General features: G+C 38.4%; 3 protein-coding genes across 6 annotated transcripts in view; 1 reads left to right on the forward strand and 2 right to left on the reverse strand.

Annotated features, from left to right (window-relative positions):
• Positions 1–8,843, reverse strand: part of dnm3a (dynamin 3a) — a 51,542-nt gene extending 42,699 nt beyond the window's left edge. For 3 of the 4 annotated variants that reach the window (XR_014603480.1, XM_084092063.1, XM_084092065.1), the window contains exons 1-2: positions 8,330–8,618; positions 7,865–8,075 (exon numbers count right to left, since the gene is read on the reverse strand). Coding sequence is in view for 3 of the 4 variants with exons in the window: in XM_084092063.1 (XP_083948189.1) it covers positions 7,865–8,025 (161 nt within the window). In the remaining variant the exon portion in view is untranslated. Of the gene's footprint in view, positions 1–7,864; positions 8,076–8,329 lie in introns of all 4 variants that reach the window. The other variant, XM_084092064.1, reaches the window with a different exon arrangement.
• Positions 8,844–9,482: 639 nt separating this feature from the next.
• mettl13 (methyltransferase 13, eEF1A lysine and N-terminal methyltransferase) lies at positions 9,483–16,906 on the reverse strand. Its single transcript, XM_084090993.1, has 8 exons — positions 16,555–16,906; positions 14,657–15,398; positions 13,409–13,608; positions 13,128–13,317; positions 12,847–13,023; positions 10,870–11,082; positions 10,544–10,675; positions 9,483–10,425 (listed from the first exon to the last, which is right to left on the reverse strand). Exons 1-8 carry the CDS (start codon positions 16,705–16,707, stop codon positions 10,133–10,135), a joined length of 2,100 nt encoding a protein of 699 aa, XP_083947119.1. The 5' UTR covers positions 16,708–16,906; the 3' UTR covers positions 9,483–10,132.
• A 109-nt stretch (positions 16,907–17,015) lies between these two features.
• itpa (inosine triphosphatase (nucleoside triphosphate pyrophosphatase)) lies at positions 17,016–20,686 on the forward strand. The gene is made up of 8 exons (XM_084090440.1): positions 17,016–17,165; positions 17,820–17,877; positions 17,962–18,026; positions 18,110–18,183; positions 18,270–18,301; positions 18,384–18,496; positions 19,004–19,080; positions 19,418–20,686. The coding sequence occupies exons 1-8, from the start codon at positions 17,103–17,105 to the stop codon at positions 19,545–19,547; spliced, it is 612 nt and encodes a 203-aa protein (XP_083946566.1). The 5' UTR covers positions 17,016–17,102; the 3' UTR covers positions 19,548–20,686.

Below are 20,686 nucleotides of genomic sequence, written 5' to 3' on the forward strand. Positions count from 1 at the left end.
ATGTTGTTGTTTTAGATGAAGTGATAAGTTTATTTAACTCTTTTTGTTCTATAGTTGTAAAGCACTGTAATTGTTCTTGCGGGGGGAAAATTGAGGCTGAATTATAAGGTGCGATTGAGGATTGAACGTTTACAATTGTGGTTCTGATGTTTTCTATTTTCTCAGTGAAGAAGTTCATGAAATCATTACTACTAAACTGTAACGGGATATTTTGTTCGGGTGACGTCTGTTTATTTGTTAGTCTAGCCACGGTGTTAAATAAAAACCTAGGATTGTTTTGGTTGTTTTCTATTAGTTTGCGGAGATGCTCAGCCCTGGCCGCTTTTAGGGCCTTTTTATAACGTGACATACTGTCTTTCCACGCGATTCTAAAGACCTCTAAATTAGTTTGTTTCCATTTACGCTCTAAATTACGGGTTTCTCTCTTTAGAACATGCGTAGTATTATTGTACCATGGTGCTTTAATTTTCTCTGTGACCTTTTTTAATCTAACGGGTGCAACAACATCCAATGTTCTAGAGAGAATGGTGCTCATAGTGCTAGTTAGTTCTTCTAGTTCATCTGTTTGTTTGGGTTCAGGCAGCAGCTGAGACAGATCAGACAAGCAACTCGAGAAATTATCTATGGTGGATGGAAGGATTGTTCTGCCTGGTCGAAAACGCGGCGCCGCATGACATATTACAGCAGTACGTAATATGCAAGTTACCAAGTAATGGTCAGTGACATCATCACTTTGTGGAATGATATCTATATCGGTTGGATCGGTTCCATATGATATAATTAAATCGAGTGTGTGATTAAGACGATGAGTTGGTCCGGTGACGTTTTGTTTGACCCCAAAGGAATTTAATAAATCTATAAACGCAGCCCCTAACGCATCATTTGGATTATCTACGTGTATGTTAAAATCTCCAACAATTAATGCTTTATCTACATTGACCAATAGATCTGAGAGAAAATCTGCAAACTCTTTTAGGAAATCAGCGTAAGGCCCAGGCGGTCTATATACGGTAGCCAAGGCTAGAGATAATATGGATTTTTTTCTAACATCTAAGAGCGTAACATTTAGTACAAGTATTTCAAACGAAATAAACTTATAACCCGTTTTCTGAGTAACATTGAGAATATCTCTATAGACCACTGCAACACCGCCGCCACGACCAATCAGACGGGGTTCGTGCTTATAGGAGTATCCTGATGGAGTAGACTCATTTAGACCGAAATAATCATTAGGTTTAAGCCAAGTTTCAGTAAGGCAAAGTACATCGAAGCTATTATCCGTGACTATTTCATTTACAATAACTGCCTTAGGTGTGAGTGATCTAATGTTTAGAAGACCTAGCTTTAGAAATTGTTTTTGGTTACTAATAGCAACATTTTCTGGTTTAATAACAATTAGATTTTTTCTAGATCCTGCAGTAGATTTATTATTTGATCTCACTAAACGAGGAATAGACACAGTTTCTATGCAATGTTCTACACTATTTATATCAGTTAATTTGGTGCAGCAGAGACTATGATTTGAACTTTTGGTTACTAGTCAAAAGGTATTTAACATTTTGGAGATGTTATCTGACAGAAGATCCGATCCGAATCTGCTTGGGTGTAAGCCATCAGCACGGTAAAGCCTAGGACGCTCCCAAAACAGATTCCAATTATTTACAAAGAGCAGTTTCTGCCGTATCGATCAGATTCCTGAAGTCTTTCTTCAGAACCTCTGTCTGTCGCAGCCTGATGTCGGCCCCTCCCGCGTGCAGGACCACAGTTCCGACGCGCTCGTTCAGAATCTCGGGAACGTGAGCAGCGATTTCAGAAACACGGGCACCAGGAAAGCAGTGACTATGCACCTTACTTTTATTTAACGTAGCTTGTACGTGTCGAACGATGGAATCACCGATGATCACAGCATCGTGTTCTGTTTCGCGAAGAGGGGAGAAGCGGTTTTGTGTGGATATCTCGAAAACCGGGAGGGTCGGAGAGAGTTTTCTTGGTCTAGACCTGACTCGCGTCTTCCGCTGCGGAAATATCCAGGCTTCGTGGTGGCATGTTGGAGCCGGCGTAAACGAGACCATAGCTGATCGCGGCCTCGACGCTCGTGACCGATGCTGAGTAACGCACGGAGTAGACGAGGTCGGAGTCAGCGGGTTAGTAACGTTGACCACTGATTTGTGTGCATCGGCGCGTGATGTTTCAAGAGCTAACCGCCGGTCTATCAGCTCGGCTTTTCTCACTAAAAGGTCGTGGATCTGTTTCTCAACAGCTTCCAGCTCAGACTGCAACGCGTGTAGCTCAAATGTGTCCTCACCTCCACCAAAAGGTAGACTACTTACATCTGATATATTCGCCATTTTAACAGATGGACAGTAAGTTAAGTTAGCAACGACGCTACCAGTGATGCTATCAATATTAATACTAATTTATGACTGAAGTCTTGGATATAATCCGTCTTTTTAGTGGTACAGGTGTAGAGTAGACGCACGATAGGCAAAAAAAATGTTTGTTTGTAAGTGAGTGTGGAGAAGACGCGTTCAGCCGTGATCCACAGGAGTAACCTATAAGAGTATCCGACGTTGGATCACTAATAGGCTTGAGACGCGTCTGCTCAACAGTCCGCGTTGTAACTATGAGGTGAGGAAAAATAGAAAATGTTCGTTGTAAGTGAGTTTAAAGAGAAATCAAGAATTATAAATCAATCGATGGAGCTCCAAAGACAACAACGCGTTCAGACGCGACGCATGCGCATTCGAAACAGGAAGTGAGTTATGTTTCAGTGGAACTAGAAATCCCCACAGCAGGGCAGACGGAGCCAAAGACCACTTCAGCAGAGTAGGCGAAACTGTAGATCCCCACGGTGAAGCAAGAAGAGCAGAAGACCACAACGGTGGAGCTAGTGGGAATGATGACAACCATGGTGAAACAGGCTGAACTAGAGACCACCGCGGCAGCTCTGACAGAACTAAAACAGAGAGGTTAGAAACGGCTGGCCGTCACAGTGAGTTCATAGATGACCTCTGTGGTCGTGTCAGGGCAGGCAGGAAGTTCAGGGATGACCTCCGTGGTCATGTCAGAGTCAATAGAGTGCATAGGTGACTCATGATTGGCCTCCGCCAGTTTTGAAAGCTTTGGGACAGCCTTAGTTGCTTCAGATGCGGCAGCCATAACGGCTGGAGACTCTGGAGTGGCAGCCATGAAGGCTGTGGCAACCATGACGTGAAGAGGCTCTGGCGTTTTGGCCATGGTGGCTTGAGACTCTGGCATGTTGGCCATGTTAAAACTAATAATTTTGAATGAATAAATAACTTAGCTATTATCTATAGCTTTTCCAAACTTTATATTGCTGCTCTTCTTATAGTACTTTTATGTTCTCCTCTGGATGAATCGCTTGTGTTGTAGTGTTGCTCAATTTTATGTAACTTTTTTAGTCAAAGTGTCTGCTAAAATTATAAATGCAAATGTAATGTAAACCAATGTGACAGCCTGGGAAATTCCTCAATAACAAAAAAAGATTACAAATACATCAGCAACATTTTATTTCTGCATTTTGTTATGTCATCAACTAGTCATGTAAAAATCAACTACATCCTCTACTAAACCCAAGCACTATGCTCCCTCTATCAGTGAGATCCCATTTCACTAACCCATTTCTCCAGGCATCTCTGGTGTTCCACTGACTGGCAGTGATACTGAGATCACAGATGGCTGAGGGTGCAGTGCTCTCCATTCATATATAACCCATTACTATGGATACATGTACTAATTTTTTGCTGTGCATGAGCTCTAAGTAGGGCACATATGACTGCACTGCATAAGTTCATTCTGGTGCATAAATGAAAACCATTTGCAACTCATTGTACAGTATTTCAGGTGATCAATTTTAACATTAAAAACAGAGGCAGACCACATACCGTATTTTCCAGACTATAAGTCACACTTTTTTTCATAGTTTTGCTGGTGCTGCAACTTATAGTCAGGTGCGACTTATATATTAAAATGAATTCATACTGACTGACATGAACCAAGAGAAAAAATTACCGTCTACAGCCGCGAGAGTACTCTATGCTGCTCCTGTAGCCTACCCCTGAAAAAATTAACTGAAAACAACTGAAAAACTGTTAACTGAAACATTAACCTAAAGACAACTGAGAAAGCCTGAACACAAACAAAATTCCCCACAAAAAGAAAAAAATCTCCATGTTTTCAGTGCTGATGCGGTGGTGACGCGTTCTTGTAAAATGTAAGGGTGGCGCTGTCAATAAAGCACCTAAAGCTGTCACAAAGAACCGGCAAAAGTAATGATTATGAATATGTCAAGATATAGCAAGGAGACATTTTAATTGTTTACTAATAAACAAGTGTTTTCTGTATCAGTGTCGGCTGCAAAGATGAAGCTGACGATGCTGACTTGCGATCTTCGCAGTAGTGAACGCGCAAGAGAGAAATGCACATTTCATACGGATTACATAAGCAGAGAACAGTCTGTTTTCTTTCGTTTTGAATTATTCTGTTTAAAAGTAGACGTTTCAAGCTTTCTATAGATATATTTCTCAGGTCTGTGAGGCAAGTAGGCTACCTTATACGCTGAGTTTCGGTTCATTTATGAGACCAGCTCCAGTTCACGCGCCGGCGCCTTCGTGTCATGATTATCTATTTTCTACTATATTTACTTCTTATTTATTAAATCCACCATGGTGAAACAGGCTGAACTAGAGACCACCGCGGCAGCTCTGACAGAACTAAAACAGAGAGGTTAGAAACGGCTGGCCGTCACAGTGAGTTCATAGATGAGAAAGCCTGAACACAAACAAAATGCCCCACAAAAAGAAAAAAATCTCCATGTTTTCAGTGCTGATGCGGTGGTGACGCGTTCTTGTAAAATGTAAGGGTGGCGCTGTCAATAAAGCACCTAAAGCTGTCACAAAGAACCGGCAAAAGTAATGATTATGAATATGTCAAGATATAGCAAGGAGACATTTTAATTGTTTACTAATAAACAAGTGTTTTCTGTATCAGTGTCGGCTGCAAAGATGAAGCTGACGATGCTGACTTGCGATCTTCGCAGTAGTGAACGCGCAAGAGAGAAATGCACATTTCATACGGATTACATAAGCAGGGAACAGTCTGTTTTCTTTCGTTTTGAATTATTCTGTTTAAAAGTAGACGTTTCAAGCTTTCTATAGATATATTTCTCAGGTCTGTGAGGCAAGTAGGCTACCTTATACGCTGAGTTTCGGTTCATTTATGAGACCAGCTCCAGTTCACGCGCCGGCGCCTTCGTGTCATGATTATCTATTTTCTACTATATTTTTCTTATTTATTAAATCCAGGCAATTGGTTGATGAAACATTGATTAAAATTAAGATACAATTAATACAAAACTAAATTAAATTTAAAGACAGTCTTTGTGCTTTCTGTTTGAGGTCTCTGTGAAAGTTTTAAAGCAGTCTTTTAGTGCCGCTTTCAGAGCGGTCACATCCGTAACATTGTATTTTTTGTTAAATAAATTTCTTAATAAATGCGACTTATAGTCCAGTGCGACTTATATATGTTTTTTTCCTCTTCATTACGCATTTTTTGACTGATGCGACTTATACTCCGGAGCGACTTATAATCCGGAAAATACGGCAACTTATTATATGGTCAGGTGTTCTGAAGCATGGAGAAACATGATTTTGATGAGTGATAGCCAAGGTCATGGTTTTAATTCCCATGGAATCCAAGAACTGATAGAAATAAATTTAAGTGCCCCTATTATGCTTTTTTCAAATATTATCTTTCACACAGTGTGTAATATAGCTGTTTGTAAATGTAAAAGGTCTGCAAAGTTTTAAAGATCAAAGTGCATGACAAATAAAGTTATTGTCTCCTAATTCAAACAATTGATTCTAAAGTGCTGTAATTAGTCTTACCTTCTGTTCCATACCTACACATACCAATGTAACAAATTTACATTTTTTTTTATTTTTTTATTTTGAGTGTATGTAATCTTATTGTAGGAGACCTCCAAAACAAAATCTTTAAAATGGCATAATAGGGGCACTTTAAATTCTGTCTAAGTCGCATGGGATAAAACTGTCTGCCAAATGCATACCTTTAAACTGTGGGTTTGTAGCATTCTTCTAGTCTAACTCAAACAGTAGAGCATGACACTAGAAATGCCAAGGTCATGGGTTTGAATCCCAGGGAATTTAATTTGAGATGTGGGCACTGGACTCAAAAAATGGCGGTTTACATTATTATAAAAAGCCACTGTAGCATAATGCAATTACACAGGGGTTATAGCTGCCCTATAATGTGTCATCAAGTGTGTAGTCATCTTCATCATCATTTAGTGCAACTTTCACTTTTCTAAAGTATTCATTACTTTTTCAAGTCTTTTTGAAAAGGGGAACATGTAACATCTTTGTGTGTTTTTACACTTTCGGGGATGTATTAATTTTGACATACAGTATGTGATTGCTTCAAGCTCCAAGTGGGTCAACATGTTCTAAACAACATAACATTTGCTATACAGAATTCAAGAGTCATTAAAAAATAACAGCCTGTCTATCAAAACAGAGTAAACTGGGTTTCCACTAACTGCCTGAAAGCATGATGCCTCACACACTGACTGGGATTTTGGTCAGAATGCTTGAGTGCCTCCGACTCAGATAAGCAATGAATCCTATTCTCAGTCAGACACACTTATCTTAGGCTCTATTCACTTCACTTCAGCTCACCAAACTGATATCCCCCGAGCAAACAATAGCTTTCACTAACAATCACAGCTTCCTGTTGGACAGGGCCAGTCTTTCCATGCGGAAACCAGAGTGCAAAGAGAAGATCCTGTGAGGGTTCTCTTGTGCAAGGAAAACAAAAGATGATTAAAGACTTGAAACTGTATGCCTTACAGAGACTCTTAAAATAGTTTCATAATAATGATCCTTCAGAAATGATTATAATATGCTGATTTGGTGCTTAAGAAACATTTATTATTATTATCAATGTTAAAAAAGTTGTGCTAATTAATATATTTCTGGAGATTTTGATAAATTTGTTTAAGGATTCATTAATGTTTGATGAATAGAAGGAACAAATGAAAAGAAACATGTCCCTTAAACTTTTGAACAATAGAGTGTGTGAGAGTGAGTGTGTGTGTATTATTTTACACTTAACACATTTAATTAACTTAATTTTTGGTTTTAATATGATCACAAGTTTTAAGTTCAGAGGGTTGCAGAAGAAACCAGGTAGTACATCAAGCTGTTTTATCTTAAGAGATCAATAAAAAAAATGTTATCCCTTTTGAAATGACCGCCTTTAAAAAACAATCGACAATAAGCGACCAAATTATCAGACGCAGAAACATATTCATCTTTTAAGAAAATTAAATTCTCTAATATCAGATCGCCAGCTTGTTCTCATGATCTGTATAGTCTAGAGAAAATGAAGTCAATCTTCAGATTCTGCGTGGCTCAGGGACTTTGGCTTGGCAGGCCATTAGACAGATGGAGGAAGAGGTAGTGACTGCTCCCGACTACAGATGAGAGCGTGACCATCTGCACCTGCTTCAGCTATACACTTCAGTGCCTCTGCCGAAAAGTGACTCGATTCAACACCACTAGCCAATTAATCAGTCAATTCTGAGATTATCACCATCAGCCACATGGCTATTTAATATTTGTATACATTTCTTTTGTTAGGATTTTGACATTTCTATATCATACTTCAGTCATCCTGACTCCTACCTACCACCCAGATATTGATATCAGCCTTTTATTGAAACCCTACATTCATAACGTCTTAGCAATTCCCTGGAATGGTGAACTGAGCTATTAATTATAACACACAGCTATCTAGACAGTGCCCAGTTATGATGGTGTCATACCTGCCCACGAAATTTTCCAGGACAGAGCTTTTGCCCGCACTCTGCCCCCCGACCACCGCGATCTGCGGCAGGTCCAGGTCGCAGCTCTGTCCGATGGCACTGAAGGCGTCCTGCAGGCGGTTCACCAGCGGGATGAGATCCTCCATCCCCCGGTTGCCCATGGTTACGGAGCCGCGAGGATGCGGCGCGTGAATCACTGGGCTCAGCAAACCTTTAGAACAAAAAATATTCAAATTGAGAGAGAGAGAGAGAAACAACTTGCCAAATTTAAATAAGCTCAGTTTTTATCCAGACATAACGTTAGTATCTTAATCAATTATTGGTGACATACAAAACCACTATTACAATCATACTGCGTTACTTGACGATATAAAGTTTATTTATTTTTTGTCTGTACAAAGTGTATGTAATGAACATAAAAATAAGTTAACTTTGTAAATTTAAAACGAAATTAAGTTAACTTACCTGTTGTTCGTTTTTCCGAGCGTTGGTCCTCCTGACAGACGGAGCAGTTCAGAGTAACGGCGCTCGTGTACAGGACACTGAGCAGTGACTGAACTTAAAAACGCACACCCCTTTATATACACGACGAGCCGAAAGAAACTATAAGGCGATAAAGAAACCTAATAAACTATCTTCACTGAAACTCGCCGTTTTAATCATCGAAATAATCTCCGTTTTCATTTGCCCTGAACTCAACTTGTGGTCGAAATCTGACAGCCAACTGTTCGTTCTTCGTTGAGCGCGCTTGCGCGCGTGCTCACGCAGACGCCACTCCTCTAGGGGAATATAAAGATACAGATTTGGTGCTACTCAACTGCTCTTTTTGCTTATTATTGCTTGTTATTAATGTATGAGGAATAATTTTTTTTTTTTTTAAATCAGAATTCAGTGATAAGGAAAAAGGCAGAGTGACGTACCAGCAGTGGCGTGCGGCGCGTGCTTGCGACCCTGCCCCTTTGCTTAATGCTTTCACAATCTAAAAACGATAGACCAGAATGAATACATACAGACTAAAATATGTATGTATTCATAATATTCATAATATATATATATAAAGCAAAACTCAGTCCGTTGCGACCGGTTAATCTTAAGTGTCTATTCAGTGAAAGCAAAAACAAATATAAACACGTGGTTACTTCTATTAATCACTAATTTATTTGAATAGCGGAAACACATACTATTATTATGATATGGAGCAGCAGAAACGAGGATATGGAGCACCAGAATATCAAACATACATGTGAAGTGGTATAAATAGAGCTGAATAACATTAGAAACTAGGACATTTATGCACATCTAGGTAGTAGCTAATACTATTCGATTATAATTTAGTTTTTTTTTATGGCCTTACCCCTTGATAGGACAGTGAATGCCACTGCAGGGTGCATCCACCCTCATGTCAGAACAGTAGACTCATCCAGTAAAAATAACACTGCACAGCCATTATAGGGTTGCCAGATAGTTTGATTCTGTATTAAACACTAGTGAATTTCTCTTTACAGCAGTACATTTAATTAAATGCAGTAAAAATGTCCTAAAACCTTACATTATATGAACATAGTTGATATGTTATTATAAGGAATATCTCAGAAGGAATAAAACAAACAAACAAACAGATATTTAATATTTTTATAAACAGATTTTTTTTTATTTTATTATTTCTGTTTCAGGACCATTACAATTCGTCTTTGTTTGAACATGAAAACAATAAAGCAAGATAAAATGTACTGACATAATAAGGCAGTCTTATTATTATCTGAATTTAAAGTGTATTCCCTATATTGCTAGTATTTGTCCTATAAATCAAGACAATTGCTGTATTGATAATCTGGGTCTTTAAATGAAGCATTTTGATGTTAGTCTTTCCTTTTAGATATAGATCATCAATGATAATAGTTGGTATAGTTTTAACACGTTCAAATACTTTTGAACATTTTTAAATAGTATTTTGGTGTTTTCTTTAAAAGCACTGGAAGAGAAGGGTCATCCATCATCTATCACACAATTATATTGATGTGTGTGGATAAATAATGTATAATAAAAGCTGCAATATTCCATAAAAACATTCAGGGTGACTTAACGGTCAATCAGATGATCTCCTCCTTTCTAAGTCGACGTTTTGTTGTTGTTGTTTTCAACAATAGGATGCAATATGGACCAGACTATATGCCAACACGAGACTGGGACTGGAATAATTTCTTGTAAATGATGCGCACAGGTGAAATCATCTATTTGTTTTATTATTTTTAATTTCTCTCCACACCTTTAGATGACTTTCAGGTCATTTAGCATTGCAGTAATGTCTATTTGAGGCACACATGGTGCAGTCTGGGTGTTTGCACATAGTGTCTTCTGTAGGTCTTTTGCTGTCTGCTGTAATGCTTGTGGAACAGACGGTGGTTTGTGTTCCTCTCCTGCACTTCTGCAACACAGTAGCACCTCGTTGACTTCACCCTCGATTCCACGAGAGAACACACGCGGGAACACGGCTTGAACACGTTCAAGAACTGACATCCTGAGAGCCGAGTCTCGACACACAAGGTTCAACATAAATAGTCCTGTGGGATGGGAAAAAGTAAGATTGATCATGGAAAACAACCACTTATTAAAGCACAAATGTGTATTTTACTAACTATCTCAAAATCAGAACTTTTCAAAACTTCTTTTAGTGCTTACCTCGAGGGGTTAATAAGCTGTAAACGTTCTTCAGAAGTGATGTTTCTACAAAGGCAGATGGAGGGCAGCTCATGCCCAGGGTCGTGTCTTTGCTGTCAACGTCAAACATGATGACATCAAAAGAATGTCCCCCTATAAAGAGTGCAGAAAAATGTAATATATTTTAGAAAGAACAGGTTGTCTTGAGCAGAGCAAAGCAGCTAAAACCCAAATCCACCTCCATCTCTTCTCCATAAAATAGATGACCAATAGGCTATCGAATATTGTTGTGAACAACAGGGGGACTTAGAGTCAAAAAGGTTTCGAATTACGAGATGTTCTCTCACCTTGGCTCTCCAGTGTTTTGATGTGCTCCAGTCCGTCTCCCAGTATAACTTTCAGCCTCTTGTCGGTCTGAAATCCAAACCAGGTCTGAGCCACTTCCAGCACTGCTGGGTCCAGTTCAACCACTTCCACCCGTGCACAAGGCACAAAGTCATGAAGAAACTGGGGCAGACCCCCGCCACCTAGTCCCACCAGTAACACGGATACTGGGTGATCTGTTGGAGTACATGTGACTGACTAATCAGAACAGACTTTTTTGTGAATTATGCATATCGTTGAGGGGGACTGACATTCATCACCATAATAGAGGTCCATATGATTAATGCTCTTTATTGCAGTGTTCTGAACTCATACAATAGCTCTGTGTGAGGAACAAACCAAAATCTACTAGTTATCACTTACCAAAGCTATCTGACATTCAATTTACAGCAAAATGCCATTGGTTCTCACATATGTACTGTAGTAGCCAAACATGCTGTGCCATTCTGTGAATCCTGGGTACAGGCTAGACGCAAGGTTTAGGGAATGGCAAAATTATCAGTGAACATATGCAATAAAGCATTAATAGTGGGCCACTAAAACACATGTGGGCCACTTTTTCACGTTTCTAACTAACGTGAGCGTTTTGGAGAGAAGTGTGGTGGAATCTGTGTATATGAATACTGTGATAATTACTGTACTCGACTTCTCCCAATCTGGCTCTGGGTATAGCCAATTAATGTATTATAATTACTATGTTGTGTGTGTTCTTCATACCTTGTGGAAATTAACATTTTGTGCTTTTGTTGTTGTTTATTATCATTTTTAATTTAGTCGTTTTAATTTCTGCTTTAAAATTGTAAGCAATCAGTTGATTTTAGGTCTAGAATGTAATGTTTCAACCCTTTTTTTGTGCTTATAATGTACAGCATAGGCTACATAGATACATTCACTATATTTTTTGTTCATAGGTTTTATATTACACATTGTTTTGAGTACAACATTTGGCAGGATGTGGAAAAATATTGTTTAAAAGAATGGATTAAAATGAATTTTTAATTAAAACAATTTTTAATGTAAAATAATTTCTCATCCGATTAACCAAAAAAATAATTGACAGATTAATCGATTATCAAAATAATCGTTAATTGCAGCTCTAGTGAACAGTGACTTTTTCCTTCTCTAACGGTCGTTTCCTCTAAACTTGCAATATAACACACGTCTTGTGGATTACTTTTATTTTACAAAAATCATGATTATTTTAGGCTTTTTTTTATAGCCCCTGGTCACTATGAACCATCATTCATTGACAAGAGCTGCATAACAATTCTTCCAAAATTTCTACTTCTACAAAAAAACAAAAAACATGGAACTAATTTTTGAGGGTGTGAACTATTCTTTTCTGTTTCTATGGTACTAGTAGCAGCAAAATTGCAATCAGAACTACAAAAATAATAATGATACATTTCAAACTAATTTTTCAAAAGAACCACTGTTAAAACTCTTAAAGAAATTTTAATTTTATTAATTGATATTATAATAAAAAGCTGCACAACTGTTTTCAACATTGATTATAATAAGTGCTGTTTCTTAAGCACCAAATCATCATATTAGAATGATTTCTGAAGGATCATGTGACACTGAAGACTGGAGTAATGATGCTGAAAAGTCAGCTTTACAGTACCAAAACAGGAATAAATTACATTATAAAATACATTAAAACAGAAAACAGTTATTTTGTAATAAAATTTCACAATATTGAAATTACAATATTACACATATTTTTGACTTCTTTTAAAAGCATTGAAAAATCTTATCGACCACAAACTTTTGAATGGTAGTGTCTACTTCAGGACTTATATTGTTGTCTGCACATTTAGCCAGGATATAATGAATTATTTTAACATCAAATAAAGTACACACTTAACGATTCATAACGATTCTTTCCTAATGTAAATGCTTCAAACTTTTTCTAAGCTTTTTAATGTTTGTACACTTACCTTTACTATTGATTGCATCCATTCCTAGCATGGCAAAACCCGCCACCATGACTTCATGGTGTGTACAGCAGAGAAAACCCCTGTCCACACTGCGATCTTTAGCTTCCATTAAAGCAGGGGCTTCAGAAACAGATGCTTTGGCTTTTTTCTTGTTCTTCTTTTTGTGAGTAGAAGAAGCTGGAGAAATAGACGAAACACTGACATAAGTCTTCAGTCTATCTGTAAACATTGCAGAATTCAAACACAGCTGTTTTCAGCATCCAGGTATTCTGTAACTGCACCTGTGGCTTTAGACCGGAGTCTGCTCTCTGACTGCACCAGCTGGGAATTATTCATGAAGATCAGCCTGCGATAGAGGTGACCATCCTCTCCTCTCACATCCTCCACAGAGTACTCTCCAGTCAAAGCACTGAGCCCTCGTCCAACGACCTCCCTCCAGCCCAGGTCTCCTCCCACAGACAGGAACGGCACCTATACCACAGCAAATGTGAAAGAGAAAGTGCATGAGTGAGGAATAAAGACAAGATAAAGAGCGATACAGCTGCATGTTATTCTCGTGCACCTGCTGATTGGCTGGCATTCCAGGAGGAGCGAGTTCCATCACCATTGGAGAGAGCTCTGATTGGACCGCCTGCATGTCCTCATACTCTTGATCTCGATGCATTGCCACAATGACCAGGCGTCTGAATTTTGCACTGGACGCTAGCTGAGTCCGACCTTCAGCTGAGCCATATAACCAATCAGACTCACGGCCCTGAGGAACTAAAAATCAAAAAAGTTTAATTAATTTTTTTTTATAAAAGTTGCTGTTTAATTGGGAAATGCTTAAGGCTAAGAGTCTATGATTGGATGATTATTGCAGTGATTATAATGTTTCTAGCATGTTATATGTTTGGCAACAGTTCTTCTAACCCTAATTGAGTGTGTAACTTTTCATTTCTTAAACAACCATGTAGGAAGACACATCATGGCCATATTCCAGGATGACAGTGTCAAGATTCATCAGGCTCAAATTGTGAAAGAATGGTTGGGAGGGAGCATGATGAATCATTTTCACACATGAATTGGCACCTCTGAGTCCAGACCTTACATTTTTGGGATGTGCCGGAGTAGACTTTACAGAGTCCTTGACTCTTGCACTGTCAGTGTCAATACAAGATCTTGACCAGAAATTGATACACCTCTTGATGGAAATAAATGTTGTGATGTTATTTCCATCAAGCGGCTGCGGTGCATCAATTTTTTTGACAATGCAAGAGTCAAGCACTCTGTAAAGTCTCCTCCAGCACATCCCAAATAACTACAATCTCACAAATCATTGCAAATTCTAGAAAAATCTAAAACCATTGAATTAAAAACTGACTGTTTTTTGGTGTGAATGTGATTTGTTTGTTGATTCATGGAGATTTACATTTTACATTTACATTTATGCATTTGGCAGACGCTTTTATCCAAAGCGACTTACATTGTATTTCAAGGTACACATTTACATTCTCATCAGTTCTTGCTTTCCCTGGGATCCATGATTTCCCTGGGATCTCATTATCCATGATTCTGCAGTTTTCACTTTTTCAAATTTTCATTTAAAGTTTAAATAACGTGTGCATAGACCATCGATTAACAACCTTGTAGCTCACATTAGGTCGGTCTTAAACGGTTCATAAGTTATCATTAAAAATCAATTCCCAGATTGAATGGGATTTTTACTTCCAGAACTCGACTGTTGCACTCTGTAAAACAGGTAATTACACTTGTCTTAGCCTATGACAATAATAATAACAATGAAGAGGCAAAAGAACCAAATGCTCACCGATAAAGATGGCAAAGTGGTTACTCCGTGGCAGCTTGGCAGAAGGCAGGCTGTCCTGTACAGTCAGAGTGTATCGTGGCTGGCCGGTGGCTGCGTGGCACAGTGTGAGGGACTGTGTGCTGCTAGCATCTGTTCCACCTCTGAGCTTATGAAGCATTAGATTATAGGCCTGCCTTTCCTTCACAGCAGACAACAGCTCCGGTACTGATGCGAGTCTAACTGGAGCGCCATCCTCCCCCTGACAGAGCTCAAGCACTGCAAACGGAGGCGCTTGGCGGAATTTGGTGCAGACCAGAACGAAAACAGGGAGGGCGAAGGAGGTATCGGACACTTCATTCTGCTGTCCACATAGACAGTGAATTCGTACAGCCCAGCCCTGAGCGAAATGTTCCACGGCCAGCTTTATGACATGTTCCTGGGCTAATGTTACGCAAACGTACCGGGCCCCAACACTCAAAACTCTGACAACTTCTGCAAGCATCCTGCCTGCAAGAGCACCGTCCTCTTCTGAAGCCATGGCATCAAGCGTGCCCTTATCTAGGGCTGCCTGAAAGCTCCCGCTCTCAAAGCCTGTCTGGGTGGCATCCATCTGCTGGAAGGTCAGGTCAGGACGGCGCTCTGCGTTCCGCTGGTTCATGTGAGACACCACCGTCTCGCTGATGTCAATGTTGGTTAGCTGATGGTAGCCAACATCATAGAGCTGTTCACTCAGCTCAGAGTTACCACAGCCGACCACCAACACCTGCAGGCCAACAGTTACAATTCTACTTATACGTTTACGTAACACTTGTACAACCTACCTATTTAGGTTCCTAAAGAATTATTGGTTGTTTAAAAATAGTCATTATTTACCAAAAATATTGAAATACTCTAGCTTTTCTCTAGCTCAAAAGTGTGAAAGAAGTAGAGAATCGTCCTTTAGAGTCAGATCTTTAAAATGAATCAGTTGTTCCAGTGACAGTGAAATTTAACTGACTTAAATTTTGGTCTGTTCATCACACAAAGCAGGGCTCGACAATAAGGATTACCCAATGCCAATTTAAATATTCAAGTGCAACAAGACGCGAAACAGGCACACTTCTGAAGCAGCCGCTTTTCAGACAGCATGCAAATGCAGAATTGAGCACTTTTGCACGTCTTCTTGTGCTTGAACGGACACATTCACATAAAAAATGCCTGTCTCGGCGAGTATTCAAGTAAACATAGTCTGTTATATCTTGAGTGATCATAAACAGTTGAGAAATAAAACGTGTAACAGTATATTGGATCCGTGCAGCTCTTAAAGTGTCAGCAGCCAGCCTAGTAAAGCACATGCTGTCTTTGTTTTAATTTTAATTTGATTATTCATTTTCTCTGCCTGAAAATTACTGTTAGACTTACCTAAAAAACTTGAAAAGCAGTGTTTATTTTATTTGTATGTTTTTTCTACTGTATTTCTACTTTCTACTTTTTCTATTTGTGCTATTACAATTTAAAATAACTGTTTTCTATTTCTGTTTTTATTAAACTATATGTAATTTATTTCTGTTATAGTTTACAACCATTCTAATATTCTGATTCGATGCTCAAGAATTTTTATTATCAATGTTGAAATCAGTTGTGCTGCTTAATATGTTTGTGGAAACAATGATAATTTTTTTTCAGGATTCTTTGAACAGAAAGTTCTAAAGAACAGCATTTATTTTAAACAGAAAGTAATAGACACTAAATATTTTGTAATACTATGTCTTTACTATCACTTTTGATCACATTACACCTTACTGAATAAAAGCATTAATTTATTTTTTAAAAGATCTCTTACTGACCCCAAACATTTGAACGGTATTTATGACATATTTGAACTTGACATGAGAGCATCAGGAATCATTAAAGTCTGGAATTATTAAAATCATAGTTACCTTATCACGGGGTTTAATGTATTTATGTAGTACACCGCAGAGCGAGTTGTAGTCTCCGTACCACTCGAAAGCCTTTTCTCCTCTTTTACGGAAAAAGCGCTCCCAGTAGTCGGCTGAGCTGAACTCCTCAGCGGTGCGAGGCAATAAGCTCATGCTTATGGATCGGATACTCAAGCCCCCTCTCAGTTAAGCTTTATTTAGATTTAACTGATGAATTATAACTGTTTGCATTCAGATAAAACTTTACCAAGATATTTAGAGGGTAAATACTACTGAAGATATGATTTCTATGCTACAGTCGTTCACATGTGATGACACTCTCCCACATGTTTTGCACTTTCCACCCGGAGTGATTTTACAGAAGGACGATATAGAACAAGCAGCGATTGGTCAGTGTGTGTGTGGGGGCTGTCCAGAGTGTGGTATATGCGTTCACTGATTGGTGGAAGCTGTAGATCGATGAATACGATTGGTTTATGGCATGACAGAGCCCGAATGTTTTTACCGTTCCTAAAGTGTGTTGTTGCGGGGTCGAAACAGGCTGAAGCATGGCAGTACCTACCGGCAGAACTGTGGTATTCGTTACCGGGAACGCGAAAAAATTGGAAGAGGTGAGAGTATGGCGTGTTTCATAATAGTGAACCAGCCATGAAGTATCCAGTAAAAATACAACGTAAAACAGAATGTGAATAAGCGTCTTGCAGTGCATGAATAGTCTCTCCTCTCCTCTTATGTAACGTAATATGTAATGGCAGCTTCATAAATATGTCCAGTGCTGCTAAATAAACGACTAAAGTTAGTTAGTTAGCGGATTTTATAGTTTACAAGATTTTTCTTTTTAGATTCAAGTTATCAACTGCACACATTTGAGCTATTCCCACAAATAGGCTACAAAACACGGCCTGAAATGTTAAATACGTTTTTATTTGTGTTCAGTGGTTAGGATCATGGTCAATAATACAATACAGCAAATCATAATATGTTTTATTTTATAATAATTTTCAGGAAGATTCGCAAAAATGCAAATTAAAACTAAATGCAGATTAAAACCATGATCTTGACATTTTCTAGAAATAAACGGTAAAAATAAATGTTAACATTATGTAGACAATTAAAAATAAAAACACCGGAATGGGCCAAAATTCAGCCTAATTAAAATATGACTCAGCAGAGGTTAGTATTGATTAAAACCGAGTCAAACACAGTATGTTTTTGCAATTATTATTTTTTTACTAACTGAATCTAATAGTTCCCTGTTCAAACAGGTAGTTCAGATCCTTGGTGACAAATTTCCCTACAAACTGATTTCTAAGAAGATTGACTGTAAGTATTTGACTTTTATACTTATGTTTTGTTGACTTCTCAAACATGCTGTTGCTGTATTTGTAATGTGATTGTGGCTTACAGTGCCTGAATATCAGGGAGAACCCGATGAGATTTCTATACAGAAGTGTAAAGAAGCAGTCAGGCAGGTTTGTAAATTGCACACTTTTTCACTGGCTTTCACTGGGTTGATGCCTCGGCTCACACGTGATCTTGTGTGTTTTCTCTGAAGGTGGATGGGCCAGTGCTGGTGGAGGACACCTGTCTGTGCTTCAAGGCGCTAGGAGGACTACCAGGACCTTACATGTGAGTCTCTCTCTAGTTCCTTTTATATGCTGTAAATATAAAATTATATGCATGGTATACAGTAAATATTTTTCTTCTCTTGACAGAAAATGGTTCTTGGATAAACTGAAGCCTGAAGGTAAGACACTTTGACAAAGATTTGGCCTACATCTATTGAATTAATATGAATTATTAAGCTGTTTTCTTTAATATGTTTGCAGGATTGTATAAATTGCTGGCAGGTTTTGAAGATAAATCAGCCTGGGCTCTGTGTACATTTGCTTTCTGTGCTGGAAAAGAGGAGCCAGTTCAGCTGTTCAGAGGAAAAACCGAGGTGAGCATGTTTATTTACTGTCCCCTCAGATATAGTGCTTTTTACATTGAGGTTTGGTGCTCATACAGTCAATACAAGTTTAAGGATCTCATCTTATTTCCTTCTCTCTTTTCCCCATAATTTCTGTCTCCAATATCACTATCAAAACATAAACTAAATCCATTGACAGATGAGATGTACTGTATATAAGCACCGCAGATTTTTAATGTACTTGTAAGTTGGGGGTCGTTAAAAAAAGTGTTATGCTCACCAAGGCTCCATTTATTTGATCAAAATATAGTAAAACTGTAACATTGTGAAATATGATTTACTTTACTTCAGCATCATTTGTCCAGTCTTTGGTGTCACATGATCCTTCAGAAATCATTCTAATATACAAGCTTTTCTTATTCTTATCACTTTTGTGCTGCTTAATATTTTTGTGGAAACTGTGTTATGCTGTGTTAACCCAATAGCCTGCAGGTTTTTGATTCTTCCCTCAGACATTTCTAATAATATTTTTTTCAGGGCCGTATTGTTGAGCCCAGGGGTCCAAGGGATTTCGGCTGGGATCCTTGTTTCCAGCCTGATGGTTATGAAAAAACGTGAGGAGAATTAGATTTTTAAATTGTGTTTTTCAGGTTCACCACTAGGTGGCAGTATCGGTCAAATTAAATCCAAAATGTACACCTATTTATGATAGACTTTTCCTAGAGTTCATGTGATCGCAGTGTAAGAATGCATAAATTGCTGTATTTATCTTTAAAGAATGAAATATTAACTTAAATCAGTGATAAGGGAACACACGCCTTATAGACAGTTTATTTAACGGTATCTCAAATCGAATGCTGTCAGATAAAATGATTAGAACCATTCAAAGCTCTTTTGATTTGATCCTGCTTTTGTTTTTCTGTTTCCTCTGTGCTGTGTTTCTGTGGGCAGTTATGCTGAGCTCCCTAAAGAAGTGAAGAACAGCATCTCCCATCGGTACCGTGCCCTGGCAGCCTTGTCGGAACACTTCTCCCAGCAAAACGACACACCGGAGACTAAGCGCACAAAACACCAGGACTGAGTTCTGTTCTCTTTCCAAACAGAATCGGCCAATCACAGCTCAGTTTGGATCTGCCTCAAATCAATGTACTAATGTGCTGATCTTAAACGGTTTAATATGTACTCCATCCTCTTTGTCTTTTAAATAAATGCTTTGTTTATAAAAAATATATATTTCTTTCATTCTAATATTCATTTAAAGTTGTAATGAATCTAGATGGATTTTAATTAAGTTACCATTAGCTATAGTAACTATAGTTAGCTTTATGTAAAAACTGTTTATGGTATGTCCCCATTTGAATTGCTGTGTAAAAGTGTGTGTGTGTGTGTGGCTATACGTTTGAGGGCCGATTGTCCTCACTTATATAGTGAAATATTATGATAACTGACTAGTAAGGACATTTTACTGGTCCTTACTAGTTAAAAGGCTTGTAAATTGGCCAGAATATGTTTTTATTTAAATCGAGTGTTTGGCATGTTTGGTTTTTTTGGTAGGATTAGGGTAGGGCTTGGGTTGATATAAAGTCAATGGAAGTCTATGCAATGTCTTCACTAATATAGTGAAGCACTATCGTGTGTGTGTGTGTGAGGACTGAGCAAGTCTCCGGATAGAGACGTGGGGAATTCAGAGTAATAAATCTTCCGGATGTTCCTGTGACACCTCCTGTGTGTTCATCTGCCCTCTGCGCAGGGGGGATGTTACTCTGTATTGCAGTTTTATCATTCACTGTTTGTGTTTCTCATTATTAATGGCATGCAGGCAGTGTTTTCACTGCTGTTTCTTGCATTCTCTGTCATTCACTCACTCGCTCACTCACTTTCTCTTCCTGGCCCTCTTTCCCTCATGACAAAGAAGCCTTTATTGGTAACACGTGTGTATGGACGCATTTGATTGAGAAAGCAGTATCGCCTCTCTTAAAGAAGGTTCAAGAACCTATTTCATTTGGGGGGAAAAAGATATGAGATGTTCCAAAGTATTCTTTTTTTTTTTTGGTGTTTCCTAAGGCAAGCATCACTATAATGCTTTTACTTGAGAGGTTTGTTCAAATCACAAACAGCAAATATTACATTTCAGATACTAATAATGTGGCTTGCTGAGGAGAGGTGTGCTGTTACATTTCTATTACTTTTTATTATTAATAAACAAGCAGACTTTCTTTG

This window comes from Abramis brama (assembly GCF_963993115.1).
Source record: "Abramis brama genome assembly, chromosome: 18".
NCBI lineage: Eukaryota > Metazoa > Chordata > Actinopteri > Cypriniformes > Leuciscidae > Abramis > Abramis brama.

What these genes read in the sequence shown, in the direction of transcription:
- itpa (XM_084090440.1), top strand. Translation starts at nt 17,103, where the DNA reads ATGGCAGTACCTACCGGCAGAACTGTGGTATTCGTTACCGGGAACGCG. An exon ending in ACGCGAAAAAATTGGAAGAG is followed by an intron (nt 17,166 to 17,819) that starts GTGAGAGTATGG and finishes CTGTTCAAACAG; the next exon opens with GTAGTTCAGATCCTTGGTGA. An exon ending in CCTGATGGTTATGAAAAAAC is followed by an intron (nt 19,081 to 19,417) that starts GTGAGGAGAATT and finishes TTCTGTGGGCAG; the next exon opens with TTATGCTGAGCTCCCTAAAG.
- mettl13 (XM_084090993.1), bottom strand. Translation starts at nt 16,707, where the DNA reads ATGAGCTTATTGCCTCGCACCGCTGAGGAGTTCAGCTCAGCCGACTAC. An exon ending in ACATTAAACCCCGTGATAAG is followed by an intron (nt 15,399 to 16,554) that starts GTAACTATGATT and finishes GTTGGCCTGCAG; the next exon opens with GTGTTGGTGGTCGGCTGTGG. An exon ending in GAATGCCAGCCAATCAGCAG is followed by an intron (nt 13,318 to 13,408) that starts GTGCACGAGAAT and finishes GCTGTGGTATAG; the next exon opens with GTGCCGTTCCTGTCTGTGGG.